General features: G+C 45.0%; 3 protein-coding genes across 15 annotated transcripts in view; 1 reads left to right on the forward strand and 2 right to left on the reverse strand.

Annotated features, from left to right (window-relative positions):
- Window positions 1-11,065, forward strand: part of brd3b (bromodomain containing 3b) — a 29,899-nt gene extending 18,834 nt beyond the window's left edge. For 9 of the 13 annotated variants that reach the window (XM_042101358.1, XM_042101351.1, XM_042101349.1 and 6 more), the window contains 3 exons: window positions 166-455; window positions 3,725-3,850; window positions 8,320-11,065. In XM_042101358.1, coding sequence (XP_041957292.1) covers window positions 166-455; window positions 3,725-3,850; window positions 8,320-8,438 — 535 coding nt within the window. In that variant the 3' untranslated portion in view covers window positions 8,439-11,065. The remainder of the gene's footprint in view (window positions 1-165; window positions 456-3,724; window positions 3,851-8,319) is intronic. The other 4 variants (XM_042101356.1, XM_042101359.1, XM_042101360.1 and 1 more) reach the window with 2 other exon arrangements.
- A 2-nt stretch (window positions 11,066-11,067) lies between these two features.
- Window positions 11,068-12,365, reverse strand: LOC121715534 (putative uncharacterized protein BRD3OS). Its single transcript, XM_042101371.1, has 2 exons — window positions 11,693-12,365; window positions 11,068-11,603 (listed from the first exon to the last, which is right to left on the reverse strand). Exon 2 carries the CDS (start codon window positions 11,562-11,564, stop codon window positions 11,310-11,312), a length of 255 nt encoding a protein of 84 aa, XP_041957305.1. The 5' UTR covers window positions 11,565-11,603; window positions 11,693-12,365; the 3' UTR covers window positions 11,068-11,309.
- Window positions 12,366-16,603: 4,238 nt separating this feature from the next.
- edf1 (endothelial differentiation-related factor 1) overlaps window positions 16,604-18,146 on the reverse strand; it is a 6,715-nt gene continuing 5,172 nt past the window's right edge. Inside the window, exons 4-5 of the mRNA XM_042101974.1 lie at window positions 18,121-18,146; window positions 16,604-17,012 (exon numbers count right to left, since the gene is read on the reverse strand). The exon at window positions 18,121-18,146 is cut by the window's right edge and continues 68 nt beyond it. Coding sequence (XP_041957908.1) covers window positions 16,951-17,012; window positions 18,121-18,146 — 88 coding nt within the window. The 3' untranslated portion in view covers window positions 16,604-16,950. The remainder of the gene's footprint in view (window positions 17,013-18,120) is intronic.

An 18,146-nucleotide genomic window follows, 5' to 3' on the forward strand; every position in this document is an offset into this window, starting at 1 on the left:
CTAGGTGGTGCTGTAGTGCAGTATGTACTATGTGCACTAGGTGGTGTAGTGCAGTATGTACTATGCACACTAGGTGGTGTTGGTGGACCTTCAGGCTAAATGGTCGAGTTCGTCCACCTTCTCATTGCAGTTCCCTGACTGTACTAACCATCATGTCGTTTCTAGGCAACCGAAGAAAGGCGGGAAGGGAGGCGCGGCCAACTACGAGTCGGACGAGGAGGAGTCGCTGCCCATGACGTACGACGAGAAGCGCCAGCTGAGTCTGGACATCAACCGCCTGCCCGGCGAGAAGCTGGGCCGCGTCGTCCACATCATCCAATCGCGCGAGCCCTCGCTGCGGGACTCCAACCCTGACGAGATCGAGATCGACTTCGAGACGCTCAAGCCGTCCACGCTGCGCGAGCTCGAGCGCTACGTCAAGTCCTGTTTACAGAAGAAGCAGCGGAAACCCTTACGTAAGTCCCCCTCCACAACGCCCTCTCTTGGCTGGGCAGACTTATGTCATGCCTGTGGTGAAGTGCCCCCTCCCTCCCTCTCTCTCTCCCTCTCTCTCCCTCTCTCTCTCTGTTTCTGGCTGTGAACACTGCAAGCGGTCCAGGCGGCTGCTGTGGACTGACCTGTGCTCACCTGTGCTCACCTGCTCTCTCCTGCTGCATGCCCCTCTGGTGATTTGCTTGGTGTTTGTGTCCACTCCTCTCTCTTCTCACCTCCTCTGTAGCCGGTAACTTCATTTGTGACCCACGATGCTCCTCTCTCAGAGTGCTAGTCTAGTGACTGACTGACTGGCTGCGTGACTGACTGGCTGCGTAGGCCTAATGGTAGCTGTGGTAGAGGTAAACATAGCAGCCTGTAGACTTAGCTGTGGTAGAGGTAACCGTAGCAACCTATAGACGCAAGAGTAGAACTGGCGCAAGCCGCATGCACTCCAGCAGTCGACCGGACCTGTGACGGAGTGACACCGCCGAGAAGTGAGCCGTTTGATTGGATGAGAGCCACAGATGTGCGTGATGATGATGGGCAGTATGCTAGTTGTATATGCAGTTGGCATGGTAGTGTGTGTGTGTGTGTGTGTGTGTGTCCGTGCGTGCAGTTTGCATGGTGTATGTGTCTGAGGGGGGGCATGCATGAGGTTCCCCTGTGTGGATTTTTAGATGTCCTGACTTGTTGAGTTTTGTGTGTGTGTGTGTATAGAGTATAGATGTGTGAGATGCATCCTGGAACAGTTTGTGTGGAGGAGATGTTGCCCTACTACAGTGGTGTGTGTGTGTGTGAGTGTGATTGAGAAGTTGCCCTGACACAGTGGTGTGTGTGTGCGCGCGTGCGTGCGGTGGCCCTGACTGACCGCACGCCCGGTGTGTGTGTGTGTGTGTGTGTGTGTGTGTGTGTGTGTTAGGGCTGGGATAAACGATTATTTTTTAAACAATTAATCTAGCGATTATTTTTTCGATGCATCGATTAATCTAACGATTCATTTTTTCAGTCCGATTCGATTTTGATTATCGATTATCTCCCCAATAATTCACTAATAGCAACTTATACATGTTTATTTACATATCTGAATGTAAAAACATGACATTCTACAACAAAAACATTGTTTAACATTGCAATATATGTTTATTTCTCTTAAGATTTCAAAATAAAAGACTATACAAGTGCAAAGTAATGCATTCTTAGTCAGAGGTAGCATTCAATAAAGTTCAGTAGTGTAGGCCTATGTCTAATTGAGTGCCTGTCATTTTAAGACGTTCGTGTGGGAATCCTTGCAATTAACATTAACACAGTTAAAAGGCTGCTGATGTGTGGATGCAATTCATAACGTAGTTAGTTCAAATAACGGTTCGTACTTCTCCTTTGGACAAGCACTTTTGAGTCTTGGAAAACACTTTTCCATTTACATCGGGATTTTGCAAACATTCAGAGTCAATAAAATGAGCCCTGCATGAATAACGAATACAAGCAGCTGCAAGTAAGCATGCTAAACTTGACATCCAAACAGTATTCTAACGTTAGCTCTGAGATACTGCTTGATTGCATACTGTAACTTAACTTAGTTTAGTCTCCTCAATGTACTATGTTGCAGAGTTTACTTGAACTTTAATGCAGCAGTTTTGAACAAGCGCAGCATGGTCACGATGCTAAGCGGATTTAATAGGAATTTAGCCCACTGTGTTCTATGCAGTGCTTCTATGTGGCAACAACAATCGTGAATATTTTGTTAAATGCACATGCAGAGGAGGAGCAGCGGGCTCGTTACGATAGAGAGTGGGCGGGGCGAGGAAAGGCTGTGTGAGTAAAAAGTGCAGCTCAATGAAATTATTTTATCTTATCTTTAATTTAAATACCTACAACATAGCCTACAGCATAGAACATCAATGTGTGGTGGCCGGTTTTGATTTCGTGGTGCCCAGCCACAGATGGAAACGTAGTCAACATATGTAAAACACTGAAGGTGTAAAATTAAAAATATTTAGCAGCACACGTTATGCTTAACGAATCGACGCTCATATTTTGCGTCAACGTATTTTTTGCGTCGACGTCATCGATTACGTCGACGCGTTCAGGGCTTAAATTTCACTGCGGGATTGCGGGTATTGCGCATAATTTGTTCAAGTCCCGCAACTCTAGCCATCATAATGCGAGAAATTCCCGAAATTCCTGTCTGATGACGTTAATATAGCCTAATCATTAAGTGGCGTGAATGCGGTGCTATTGACCGGACTGATCAACTACCGAGTTGAATTGAACATAGCCTCATGCAGACGCACACACACACGGAGAGAGAGAGAGAGAGAGAGAGAACCACTTTGCGCTTACGCAAATAGGCTACGCTACCATGGCAAACTTTTACATCTGGAAAGAGCTCCTTGGTAACTATCCTGCTAGCTCAGGTCACGTCAACACTTGATCCCAGAAAGATTGTCTTCGACATGTCAACATTTATTGTATCTAATGACATAGAAAACATAATGATTTGCATACACATACCGCACTATGCACAACTTTTATTCACTAGCGACTACAGCCTAAAACCGTCAGGTTGAAGGGGGGCTAATTACTCCATAGAATTACTCTCAGGTATTTTCTTAAAGTGACAGGCACTCAATTACACCTACTCATCACCAATGTGCACTCAATTGGACCTACACACCACATTAAAGATATGCCTAAGTGTTATAGGTTAAACGTCAATATGAGGCATTCAAATTACTAAATATGTTTAGCTAGTAGTAATTACTAGTAAAATGCTATACTTTAAAAAATGCATTATTAAATAAATACACTCTATATGAATTCAAAAATATATGATAGAAACATATCACATAAGCTATCATTTTCAGTGTGTGTTTGTGTGTGTGGAGAGAGTCAAGCAGAATCTAGGATGTCCACTGTTGTGAATGATCCCACTACAGTATATATTACTGATGAAGTCAGGGTGGTGGGGGCCCCAAAATCAAACACTTTTTTCGAAGTATTGAAATCGCAATTCTTGACTTGGTATCAGAATCGACCCCCCCCCCCAAATTGTGTAAATTGTGTACATGTGTACATGAATAACCTAAGGGGGGAATTCCCCCCCATTTTGAAAAATGAATTTTAAGCCCTGGCGTTGTCCCAGCCCTAGTGTGTGTGTGTGTGTGTGGTGGCCCTGACACAGTGGCGTGTGTGGGGGCCCTGACTGACCACACGCCCGGTGTGTGTGTGTGTGTGTGTGTCTGCTCTGCAGCGGGCAGGGGGAAAAAGAGTGCCAAGTCTAAAGAGGAGCTGGTGCAGGACAAGAAGAGAGAGTTAGAGAAACGGCTACAGGACGTCAGCGGCCAGCTCAACCACAACAGGAAACCGCCCAAACAAGGTACAGGAAACCGCCCAAACAAGGTACCTGTGCTGGGGGGAGGCGGGGCCTGGCCAGGAGGTCGAGGGACGGGGCCAACGCGCCACGTCGGGAAGACGCTCGAGGTGGGTAGTGCTGCGTGTCGCGTCGCTGGGGAGGTGTGCGATCAGACGATGGACAGGCGTGTCGCGCCGTTGGGGAGGTGTACGATTAGACGATGGACAGGCGTGTCGCGTCGTTGGGGAGGTGTACGATCAGACGATGGACAGGCCTGTTGTTAGGGCTGTGAGGGCACATCGTCATCCTCTCATCCTCTCCAGCCCCAGTCATCTGAATGTCCATTTATTTCCTCATCACGGACATGGCAATGCGGCGCTAGTGACGCGCTCCGGTGGAGGTAGAGGCGAGGTGTGTGGTCAGAGCTCCGCAGCTCACGCATGCCTCCATCCTGTCCAGTCTGACTCATCTGAATCCTCCTTTTCCCAGATCACGTGTTTTCTTCTCTTGTCTAAACCAGTGGACCCAACGGGTAGCCAGTTGTAGTTGACTGGGTTAGCTCGTAGAAGTGAAAGCAGGTGGTCAGGTTCTCTCTCCCACGTTGCTGCTGGTCCACTTGGAGCGCATGGAAGACACATAGGTCGTTGCCATAGTAACTCCCAGCGTTTTGTTGTTGTTTTGTTTGTTCCTTCCGGTCCCATCCTCCTGTGCATGCCTTCCCTCCTCTGCTCTGCTCATTTCTCTCTCTCTCTCTCTCTCTCTCTCTCTCTCTCTCTCTCTCTCTCTCTCTCTCTCTTTCTCCGCGCGTCTCCATGGTTACGGGTGCGCTGGGCTACCTCCTTCCTGGTTTGGGCTTTTCAGAACGCTCCTCGGGTCGGGCTCCACGTTGCATGTCAATCCTCACTCACCTCGCATCACTCCACCCCAGCGCACCACACTGATCCACCACACCACACACTAATCCACCACACCACACCACACACTAATCCACCACACCACACCACACCACACACTAATCCACCACACCACACTAATCCACCACACCACACCACACACTAATCCACCACACAACACCGCACACTGATCCACCACACCGCACACTGATCCATTACACCACACACTAATCCACCACACACTAATCCACCCCAGCACACACACACTAATCCACCACACCACACCACACACTAATCCACCACACCACACACTAATCCACCCCAGCACGCCACACTGATCCACCACACCACACCACACACTAATCCACCACACCACACCACACACTAATCCACCACACCACACACTAATCCACCCCAGCACGCCACACTGATCCACCACACCACACCACACACTAATCCACCACACCACACCACACACTAATCCACCACACCACACCACACACTAATCCACCACACCACACCACACACTGATCCACCACACAACACTACACACTAATCCACCACACACACACTAATCCACCACACCCTAATCCACCACACCACACCACACACTGATCCACCACACAACACTACACACTAATCCACCACACACACACTAATCCACCACACCCTAATCCACCACACCACACCACACACTGATACACCACACCACACCACACACTAATCCACCCCAGCACGCCACACTAATCCACCACACCACACCACACACTGATCCACCACACAACACTACACACTAATCCACCACACAACACTACACACTAATCCACCACACAACACTACACACTAATCCACCACACACACACTAATCCACCACACACTAATCCACCACACCGCACACTAATCCACCGCACCGCACACTAATCCACCGCACCGCACACTAATCCACCACACACTAATCCACCACACAACACTACACACTAATCCACCACACACACACACTAATCCACCACACCACACACTAATCCACCACACCGCACACTAATCCACCGCACACTAATCCACCACACCGCACACTAATCCACCACACACTAATCCACCGCACACTAATCCACCACACCACACACTAATCCACCGCACACTAATCCACCACACACTAATCCACCGCACACTAATCCACCACACCGCACACTAATCCACCACACCGCACACTAATCCACCACACACTACTAATCCACTGCACACTAATCCACCACACCGCACACTAATCCACCACACACTAATCCACCGCACACTAATCCACCACACCACACACTAATCCACCGCACACTAATCCACCACACCACACACTGATCCACCACACCACACCCTAATCCACCACACCACACCCTGATCCACCACACCGCACACTGATCCATTACACCACACACTAATCCACCACACACTAATCCACCACACCGCACACTAATCCACTACACACTAATCCACCACACACTAATCCACCACACCGCACACTAATCCACCACACCGCACACTAATCCACCACACACTAATCCACCACACCGCACACTAATCCACCACACACTAATAGCTGTAGCTGTAGGCTAAATGTATGCGTTCAGGCTCTTCAGACAGTCTCTGACCTCTGACCTTACCCTGCCCCTTTGAGAGGTCAGGACGTGATGAGGGTGATCTGGTCATGCAGGGAGCAGTCCAGCCCAGCCTGTGTCCCCAGGGATGGATTATGGGTGTCTGCACCTTACACACGTGTGTGTGTGTAGCTATTGTCCGTGTCCCTGTGTGTAAGCGCGCGTGCGTGCGTAACTATTGTCCTTGTGTGTGTGCGCGTGTGTAACTATTGTCCCTGTGTGTAAGTGTGTGACTGTGTGTGTGTTAGTGTTGCACGGTGTATCGATACTAAAAAGGCATCACGATGCCTTCACGCAAAAAACGATACGATTTCCGACGTTTTTAGAATCGATACTTTATTAAAATTAACGTTCTGTGTCTGCGTGAACCGCTGCTCTCACTGCTCCTTGCACGCATCTAGGCAAGTGGGCGTGTCAAGCAGGCAGCTCTGAGTGAGTGAGTGAGTGCGCAGCCAACGTCAACATACAGTAGTTCTTTGCCGACCGTCCTCGGCCTTGTGGATAAAACAAAAGGTGAAGTGAAATCTGCAACTATTTCGGATACATCGCGAATAGTGAAGGCAAGCCATCAGGGACACAGAGACCCGTTTGTGAAATATGTTTCAAAGTCATTTAAAAGCAGTAGGCTACGCATGGAACTTGGCTAAACACCTCGCAGACATATCCCAACATTTTTGTTCAAATAACGACAGGTTAACGAATATGCTATAGAAAACACGATTTCATGGTTAGTGCCAAGTTCTTCTCTTCTGTTTTAGTCTAGCCTAAGTGAAACGAGTATGGATCTCTGGGATGAAGCGAACCTTCCTTCATCAATGAATTTTGACGAGACATAACGAGCTGTAATCATTTTGACGAGACATAACGAGCTGTAATCATAGGGTGCTAACGTGATGAAAGTGCAATGTTCACGCCAGAATAACATAACCATAACTTGTAAACAGTCTATTTCATGTTCGGTCAGTACTACTGGTAATATTTGTCATGGCATGTAGACTGCAATTTGTTCAATAAGTATTGCCCAGATGTAGGATAGGATACCCGAAATGCGCTAATTAAAGCCCACAGCATATAATACCACCAAAGCGTGTTGAGTCCTAATAATAATAGCGGCTTATTGTTACGTGGTAGCAAATCATGTTATCAAAGAAATAGACGTAGGCTAATGTAGGAATGCACACAGATATATTGCAACAGGTAATGGTGTAGGCCTATCTGACGAAGACCTGAGTGGTTGGAACGTCGTACTTGTACACTGGGTGCACATTTTTCCCTTTGCAACTGTCAAAGAAATCCCATGAACACGGGAAGGCCTAGGGAAGCCTATACTGTACATCAGATGGCCTAAAGATTAGGCCCCTCTGCATAGCATTCAGTGATTTGCATGCAGTAATTTCAACACTGACCTTGATCTAGCCTAGTTTGGCTATTTAAAGCTACTTTATTGGCAAAACACAACACAATGTAAATGAACTATAACAAAAAATAAAGGACTTAATCACACAAAGTAGGCCTACTATTTTACTGACTATAAAAATAATAATTATGTAGGAAGTTTAGAACCCAGAATTGACCTGCACTCTACAAAAGTGCACCGAATTCAACACAAATGACTCGATACACTTGGAGGAGGTATGAGTCCTTTCTTTTCCAGATATCTTAGGATTTCGCCGTAGTATCGTTTCAGTATCGAGCATCGTGATATTTATGGCAGGTATCGTATCGAAGTCATAATTTTGGTATCGTGACCACACGTGTGTGTGTGTAACGCGTGTCCCTGTGTGTAAGCGTGTGACTGTGTGTGTGTGTGTGTGTAACGCGTGTTCCTGTGTCCCTGTGTGTGCGCGCGTGTGTAACTATTGTCCCTGTGTGTGTGTGTGTGTGTGTGTGTGTGTGTGTAACGCTTGTCCCTGTGTGTGTGTGTGTGTGTGTAACGCTGGTCCCTGTGCCCCAGCAGAGAAGGGTGGCGCGGTGGCGAGTGGCGGTCCGTCCCGACTGAGCGCCAGCAGCAGCTCCTCCGACTCCAGCTCCAGTTCCAGCGGCTCCAGCTCCGACAGCAGCGACTCAGACTGAGCTCTCACACACACCCCCGACCCCCCCACCCCGACCTTGTGCGTGTGTGTGAGTGAGTGAGTGAGTGAATGTGTGTGCGCGCGCATGTGCAGAATTTGTTGTGCAAGGGTGTCCAAGCCTGCAACCCAGGGAGTGAAACCTGTATGTGTCTGCTTGTTTGTTTGTGTTTGTGTGTGTGCGTGTGTGTGCGTGCATCTGCCCGCAACCTCTTATGTACTTCAGACTACATTTTCCCCATGTTTTTTTTTTTTTTTTTTAAAGAAGTAATATGTCGTGTGGTGTCATGGCTGTTTCAGCAGAGAAGCAGCGTGGCAGCGCCAGGATATTTTAAATGTGTTTAGAGACGTCTCCATGCACACAGAGCTAAAGATATGTATGAAAATATAGCTGACTTAACCATGTCAGGGTTTATTTTGCTGGCCCTCAAAGGGAAAAGCCTGGGATCACCAGATAAAAAAAAAATATTTTTGAATTATTTTAGTTGTAGCGGTGAAAGCAAAACAAAAGAAAAAAACAGAAAAAAAGGTAAAAGAGTTGCTGCTTGTTCAATAGTTAAAAAACTCACACGTGCATATAGTCCAAGAAGCTCCACATGACTAAGAGCTCTTTAGTTGCATTTGTGCGAAGTACTCGTCCTGGGAAGCAGCCGACTGGGCCGACGCGCTGCCTGGACGAGCAGACCAACGCGGTGTACGGCAGGGGAGTGTGGGCCTCGCGGCCACGCTCGACCCCACGCCACATTCCAGCCAGTTAACAGTACAAAGTAACGTTGACTCCCACCAGGCTAATTCCCAGGTCATCGCTGGAGTAAAACAAAACAAAGTGACTCTGAGAGCTGTTTTAGCGGCGACCGTTTCAGTAGGAGCGCTGATCCCCCCACCCCACCCACCCCTAACCCCTCCTGGACTTGGACTTGGTAGTGCTGGTCAGACGTGGGAGGGGATGGCCTTTGGCGCGGTCTCTCTCTCGGACTGCCTCTGCAGCAGTAGTGAAGTTACGACCTGTTTCAACACTGATCTTTGGCATCTTTTGATTTTTGATTTTTTAAACTCCACCGATTGTAAAACTCTTCCGGTGCTCGTGTCTCATGTTTGTCAGTATTTGATGTATAATTTTGTCAAATCTGTTTCTTTCTTTTTTTTTTTGTCAAAAGTATATCATACATAATATACAGTTGTTTTTTTGTTTTTTTCGATTTTTATATATGGTTTTTCTGGTTAAGTATCTGATTTTACAAGTATGTTTATGGCGTATGTAGTTGTTCAAACTGACTTTGTTTGAAAGCCCTTCATCTCTCCAGTTCAGTAATGGTACAATCACAAGAGTGCGAGCTCACTGAGAACCATCTGTCCATGATTTTAGCAGAGCCTTGGTATGAGTTTAACGGCTCCAGGCCCAAACAGCTGATTAATTTTGTGCTTCCTGTACATGGTAACAAGTGGCTTGTTCCCTTGACGACGAATCAAAACATTCACGACAAGAGTGCCATTTCAATCGCAGTGGTGTTGCCATGACTGCTCCAACATAGACCTGCCGGGCTTCTCAGACTAACATCACCCTACTCAACATTTTGTTGATGGGGTTTGATCAACTTGGACATTTGTTCAGTTCTGCAGCTTTCCCTGTTAACACCCTCCCCACGCCCCTCGTTTGGCATGTACCCTGTCTAGTCATTTCTCATACTGATGAATGTAGTGATGTTTCAGTTGCAAGTGTTGCATTCTCATTAGATTATGCAGATTTCCAGTGGATTGCATTATCTAGCTCTACACAGTACACAAAACATTGAATAATGTTTTCTTTCTTGAGTTATCAATGTGTGTGTTATTGTTGCCTTAAGTTTCAATGGTAAGACATTAAACGTTCTCCAACTGAGCAGATGGCATTCTCCTTAGCAGTAATCAAGACGAGTGAACTCTGCCAGAATGATGTTTCTGTGACATTGGGACATTTTGAGACCTTTGAAGCTATTCTGGATTGGTGTCTTCTAAGTAACACTATCTAGTCTTCCTTCCTTGCGGCTTCAGGATGGTTTTTGTTAAGGATGTTCTGTGTTAACCTGATGACCACTACTTCATTTGTGTTTGACCTTACGTCTAATTAAGATGATTAATCAAAAAAAAAGATGACAACAAATGACTGTGATATATACACACATATATCCTACACGTTTTCTAGCCATGTATCTTTTGGAAGCCCTGTCTTCTGGAATAATAAAGTTGAGTTTTCCTGAGTGGTGGCAGTAGAGTGGACAGACTGAGATCTAAATATATGCTATAAATCTTAAATGTATATTCACCACATATTAGTTTGTTTTTAGTCCTGGGTCAAGATATATTAGTTTATTTTATATGAGGAAAATCAAAAACAAAACCTTTTTGTGTATTGCATGCCAATTTACAAAATCTTTCTTAAACTTTTTTGAGCTGTTTATATTCTGTACATGTCCGTCTTAATCTGCAGATTAATAGTTCTCCAACTGGTTCTCATTATAGATGTAAGATGGACATTTAAGGAGGGGTTGCTGGGCAGACTTATAGAGCTAATGTTTGATGTAAAAGCTAACCTGACATTTGGACTCACTGAGCCCTCCTGTTTTTCGTAAATAAACCAAGAAAAAATACCAATGTCTGGTCGCTTTCACGTTTATGATGGCTTTCAAACAAATCTCATAATTCAGTATTGCATTTCCAGGGGGGGCAGGGGGGAATACTGCTTTAGGAATAAAAAGCTTAAAATCTGCACATTTAAGTCCTTGCTCCTAATTTGGAGCAATAATTCCCAGACTAATCATCTCAATGCTCCTAGTTTGGATGTAACAAGATTAGCTGCCGTAACGCTGGCCATGAACACTGCAGATGACAAACACGATTACATAATCAGACATATTTTTGAGCGTCCAGATTCGGAAGTGCCGTCTAGCTTGTTTCTGTCCCGTACAACCACAGCCTGGTTTCCGTACCGACTGTACCAGGAGCTCTGACTCCGGCTGAGGTAGTTGGCGGGGGGCGCCTTCTCCAGCTCCAACTGTTGCTGTTGCCAAATGAGCAGCGACGTGTCGTTGTACCTGAGACGGGCATAGCCCTCCGACATAGCCTTCTCTGCCAGCGGATATCTCTCAGCCATTTCCCCGAAGTCGTATCAGTCAGACAGTCAATGTGTGCTCTGTGCGAAGTAAACATATTTTGTCTGATATCCACAATCCCACTGGTGTGGACATTTTGACCATAACGTTTATGATGACATTAAGTTACCGTTTCTACTTCATGTGTGGCATCTCCATAGCAACATTCACCAGTTAAATGTCCAAGGTGCCGAACACACGGCCAAACATTATTGCATATGAAGACGTGCTCCAGGAAAACCTCTTGATTAGACAGAACAGTTAGCAGCTAGCTCAAAGCTAACGTTAGTGTATTCCCAGCGGGTGGATTAACGTTCGTCCCGTTTCGCTCCGAAGCAACAAACGATTGGCTGGTGCGTTCAAATTGTCTTCAGGAATGGTGCCGACAGATGTTCACAGGTGTCATTATTCCATGATGCAAACACTATTTATATACAGACGCCTGTTACAGTCATTGACAGTAAAAAGTTACAGTAAGCAAATTTGTCTCGCAGCTGTGCTCCGTTACTAGCGTGAGGTTAGCTTCGTCTGCTATGGCAACGAAGGCCGTTTCTATTTTCTTCCGAAGAGATTCATCTACTGCTGATGAACCGTTCCGCATAGAGCAGCCGGGCAGAGGCTGAGTCAAAGATTGTTAAGGCGATCTTTGGCTGAGTCAGGAGAAAGCGTGTGCTGGCACACGTGGTCGCAACAGCCTAGTGCTATGCCCTTTATGACTGTGAATGTTTAAGAACAAAATCAGTAAAACAAATATTATTTCACAAGTTGTTTCAATTTCCTGGAGACTAGCCTATTTTACCTAGTATCTATAATTTGTGACAGCATTAAAGCACTTGAGTTAAAGAAGTTAATGCATTCAGTGCCGTGAGGTCAAAATGTTTTTTTCCAGATCCCACAAGTCAAGCAATCACTACCAGTGAACTGACCCCAGCACCTGCTACTCCCCACCTCCTGCTGCAGGGGCGTAGATTTGCGTGGGGACCGAAGGACGTGTCCACACCAATGTCAAATTACGACTGAAATGTCCCCACCAATATTCAGGTTTAAAATGGGGGGAAAAGCGCTCACATGCTCTACACAAAGAGTTAAATCATTTCTCACTTCAGTGCTGCGGATTATCTCGTACAGATCGTGTAATGTGCAGTAGCCTATAAGGGTAAATCGCGCTGATTTGAAGTTACCTATAATACCAGTGAGCCGCAGTCTCCTGCGCAGCATGGCGCAGCGCTTCAGCTTTACGTCACTACATATAAAGTATGAAGTGCGTCCAAATCCACCCATTCTTCTCTGTTGAACTCCTGGAGAAGTAGACTACTCATCACACATGTGTCACATGAACGAGCCTTTTCTCAGCTTTGAAACGGTGCTAGCTAGCCACGATTTGCTGTGATAAACAGTTCGCTAGAAAAATAACTTCAAGATATTTAATAATTATTCTCTGCGCCCATCTCCACATCCATTCGTCTCGGTGGAATATCGTAGGCCTACACACTCTTCACACAACACATGACAAGCCATATATCAGAATAAAGAGCAGACCTTACCGAACACAAAGGCATTCCCGTGTATAGTTAGTTGTTCCAGAGTAATCCGGTTTTGAAATAAATTGTAGCAAAATTCAACATGGTCTTTCGGCTTTAAGCATTTCTTAAAACTGAAACTGAGCTGTGCTTACATCGCCTATATCTTTAAATATTAGAATCAGAGAATATACAGGCAGCTCACGGTTAAGAGTTTGTCAATGTAGCCTTAATGATTTCTTTTCACAAAATGCTAAGCATGCATGTATTTAAGTTTCTTAAAACTGAGCTGTGCTTAAATGGGTCAATGCATGATTTCATAACAGACCAAATAGAAAATAAATGTTAAATATAGCCTACATTTCTGTACAGATTATGTGGGCTACACAGTATATCAAGTTGCAAGTTGGACAGTAGGACATTTTAATCATGGATAGTATTTGTACAGTAGCACATTTTAATCATTATAATATATATCTATAGTGGCTGGTGAAAGAGTTGAGTGGCTTTTTTTTTTTTGGGGGGGGGGGGGTGTTAGTGGGTAGTGTCCCCACCAAAGCTCAGACCAAACCTACGCCCTTGTCCTGCTGTATCATTCTCATCACGTGCTGTTGACGTTATTAATTAGCTTTATATTCTTGAAGACTCGTAATAGCTGGAGAGGTATTAACAACGTTACCAGTTGCATAATTAGACCCAAATTCAGTCAGCGAAAAATGCAGTAGCAACTGAACAGCAGCAGAGCCACTAGGCCAGCGGTTCTCAAACTGTGGTACGAGGTCTAGGTAGCCTACTCCGGGTGTGTCCGAGATGTTTTTTTTCTTTTATAAAGATGAAATAATCACTTCAAAATTATATCAAAATGTATACAATAAAAAAATCCTTTATCAATGAAGTTAAATTTAAACTAGTTTTTGTCTTTCTTGGAGGGGGGTTACGTAAAACAATGTAAAATATGTAGTTTATTTGGTCTACGCTACTGTATTTTAATAATGTCAGTCATAATGGTGGTACTTGGAGAGCCAATTGTTTTCTGAGGTGGTAGGCTACTCATTGTGATAAGTTTGAGAACCACTGCACTAGGCTACCCATGAAGTTCTGTTTGATCATGTGTCAACAGTCTATGGCTATTGTAAATGGTAAGTGCCATCTCGTGGACAAAAGGTTCCACTGCATTAACAGTAGGCTACAGCTGTATAAAATGAAACTGTATTATTCTACTATAGAAACAGACGAGGACACAAGATAAACATGCCTTTTCAGTCAAATGCAGATAAACATGCCTTTTCAGTCAAATGCAGCGATATTGTGTGTAATATCACTGACGAGGACACAAGATAAACATGCCTTTTCAGTCAAATGCAGCGATATTATTATTATTATATTGTGTGTAATATCACTGAAAATGTTTTTCCCCCCTCCCAGAGCATTTAAATGGACTTATTAGTTGTGCATATACTTATAGCACCTTACATTTTCACAGGGGTTGTACCCTTAAAGTACAGATTAGTACCTTTAAAGGGTACTATGCGCTAATGATACATACAGGTACATTTGTGTACCTTGATGGGTACAGATGGCTAGGGTACACAAAAGTACCTGCATTCATGGGTACATAATTGTTTTTCTAAAGGGTACTGCCCCAGGGCTACTGCTTGTTGTGCTTGTTTTGTGCTTGTTTTGTGCTTGTTATACATTTAAATGGCACTACGGTCATCTTCTTTTAAGAACCTTTCCAAATATTTCCCATATATGGCTTTTCCTGGAGGCGTGTCTATTATTTTAACTTGTCGCTTCTTCAGCTTTTTACCTCCACCTCCACTGTCTCCACCTCCACCGTCTCCACCACCTCTACCGTCTCCACCTCCTCTACCGTCTCCTCCTCTACCGTCTCCACCTCTACCGTCTCCACCTCCTCTACCGTCTCCACCTCTACCGTCTCCACCTCCTCTACCGTCTCCACCTCCTCTACCGTCTCCACCTCCTCTACCGTCTCCACCTCTACCGTCTCCACCTCCTCTACCGTCTCCACCTCCTCTACCGTCTCCACCGTCTCCACCTCCTCTACCATCTCCACCTCCACCGTCTCCATCTATGTGGCAAGTATGCTTCAATCAATGATATCTTTGAAAAGCAATTATGAGTTAAATATTGATGCTAGCCTTCTCGTGATACTTGAAGTATTTTTACAAATATATATATATATTTAATTAATTTTAACTGACCCACCCAGAATATCATTAAAATATTTTCTTATGACTTATAACCGCGGATGACCACTCCATTTCGGGCGAACTGCGCATCACTGATAACCACACACACACACTGCCTTTACACCAGGAACCAATAATTTTTCCACTGCCCACTACACATTGTTATCACATATACCTAGACCCACTGTCATTATTTAAACGTTTGTGATCATTAAATAACTTTTACATATCGCCATTCCCGACCCGTCATGCGACAATGTGACGTCACAGGAGTGCCTAACCATTTCACGCGTGGTGGTCGCGGAACTAGTTGCAATATTCTCCTTAACAGAGGCTGTTTGTTGCTGTTGTGAGAAGGCTATCTACCTACTTCACACCGTAGAAGAAGCAATGAAGCCGCTAGTTGCCATGGTGAATCAGTGAATCTGTGATCGGTGGCGGGGTCTATTTGAGGGAGCCATGAGCTCGCACTTATCCAGGATCGGTTTCACCTGGCTTGATGAATCCGTGTCTGCTCATCCTGGCTTGCTCGTTGTGCAACCAATTAAGCCTGTACGCTCTTGTTTTGGATTCATTGAGCGCAGCTCAGTAACTTATCCCGGATGTCTTAATTCTGCTTTTGTGCAACAGGCCCCAGGGATTGTCAAACTGCGCATCACTGATAACCACACACACACACACACAAACTGCCTTTACACCAGGGATTCCCAAACTGTGGTACGTGCACCCCCGCTGCTGCGTGAGATGAAAATGGCAATGGTGTCGGAAAAGTGCTAAAAATGATTTTTAAAAAAAATCTTAAGCCTGTGTTCTCGTCGTTCTTTGTGTTTCATAATGTTGTTCTCCACAGTTTTTTAGTGTGAGAGCTCATGGACCAGTTGCACATTTTGATTTTGTCAGTTGTTATGTCAATTAAACATGATGCCTGGAATGAGTCAATAAAATGTGTTACGTTTTTATCTGTCGTTTTTAAGTGTATGTAGGTGGTGGTACGCGGGGGAAAAAGTTTAGGAACCGCTGCTTTACACAATAAAAGCACACTTCGTGTTTTATCTCTATGTAACCATGTAATTTTATACAAACAAGCAGCATGTCATACCAGATACTTAACTCTCCCATGCATCAAATCCATCTCTCTCAGTCATGCCTGTCTACTCACATGACTTCAAAACTGCTGGTCATACTAAGGTCCGGATACTGGTTTTTGTTTTGCTTTTTGCCCCATTGCGAGATTAGGGCAACGGTGTGCAGTTACCCGACTGCTCTTGTGGACTTTAAATTCCAGACACACAGTTTGGAGAACGCTGGTAATCAAAACGCTGTGTTTATTATGTTAAAAGACATTCCATGACTTTCACCAAAGTCCAACGCATAACATGAATGAGCAATAGTTGATCATTACCTTCAGAAATGTTATCTGTGTTGATTTATCTAAAGGTTCTTCTCATCCATGGTGAATTAACTTAGATGCACAGAATGAGAGAGGGACGTCGCTGTGCGTGTGATTTTGACGATGCAGTGTATTCAAAGCCTTAGCCTATCCGCTCTTGACTGTTAGCTTGGATGCCTGATCCTCTGTCACCTCGTCTTCGGTCAGGACTTTTCCAGATGAAAATAAAGGCGAAAGTGAAGAATGTTTTTCGAGGATTTTATTCTTATTTCTTCTTGGGCCCTGGCTCCATTGGCTGTCCAATCTCCCTCCCACGCAACTTTAGACCTGCGCAGAAACACAACATATCAACCCACTAAACACAATGCCCCTTCCATGCAACTTTAAACCTGCGCAGAAACACAAGACCATATCAACCCACTAATTACAATGCAAACAAATGAAGGGATGCAAAAAATACACCATAAAGATCTCTTTGTAAATGACATTTAATTAAAAAGTGTTTTTTTAATTCGTTAGTTTTGCGTATGCGTTTTCTCAGTGGCCAGCCCATATGCCTCATTAGTTTTGCGTATGTGTTTTCTCAGTGGCCAGCCCATGTAACTCCTGTTGGTTTTTTTGCGTATGTGTTTTCTCAGTGGCCAGCCCATGTAACTCCTGTTGGTTTTGCGTATGCGTTTTCGCAGTGGCCAGCCCATGTAACTCCTGTTGGTTTTGCGTATGCGTTTTCGCAGTGGCCAGCCCATGTAACTCATTAGTTTTGCGTATGTGTTTTCGCAGTGGCCAGCCCATGTAACTCCTGTTGGTTTTGCGTATGCGTTTTCGCAGTGGCCAGCCCATGTAACTCATTAGTTTTGCGTATGTGTTTTCGCAGTGGCCAGCCCATGTAACTCATTAGTTTTGCGTATGTGTTCTCTCTCCCTCTGCACTAACACACACCGAGTAACACAAAAGAAGTCTTTTACTCTTAAATGAGCCACACCACTCATGACAAGACACTATGCCATTCTTTCATTTACAGAACATTCGAAAAATACCGCATTAATATCAACAACCATGATAATTTCGCTCACTATAATAGTCATGTTACATTTTTACCGTTACATCTCTACTTGCATCACACCAACGCAACGTAAAATAAGGTTATGCAGAATCTCATTTAGGAGTTTGGCACGGTAACAACCATGGACTACAGCTGCAGGTGTTTGCGGAGTGCTTTTACTGTGGCTTTGAACGCAGATTAGCCAACTATCATCAAATATTGACACTATCCATTTTAGAAACCCGTATCTGCCCAGGGCAAGGGACAACACATGCCACACAGGTGAAGAGCTTTGGGTAGTGGCCCTGAGGTCGATTACCAAACCTCTATAGTGAAGCCTGAACTGGCTCTAGTGTTGGCTTACATGACTGCTCGTTTGAGATGCACACTCACCAATAGCACGCTCAATTTTGCCCATG

This window comes from Alosa sapidissima, chromosome 8, assembly GCF_018492685.1.
Source record: "Alosa sapidissima isolate fAloSap1 chromosome 8, fAloSap1.pri, whole genome shotgun sequence".
Taxonomy (NCBI): domain Eukaryota; kingdom Metazoa; phylum Chordata; class Actinopteri; order Clupeiformes; family Clupeidae; genus Alosa; species Alosa sapidissima.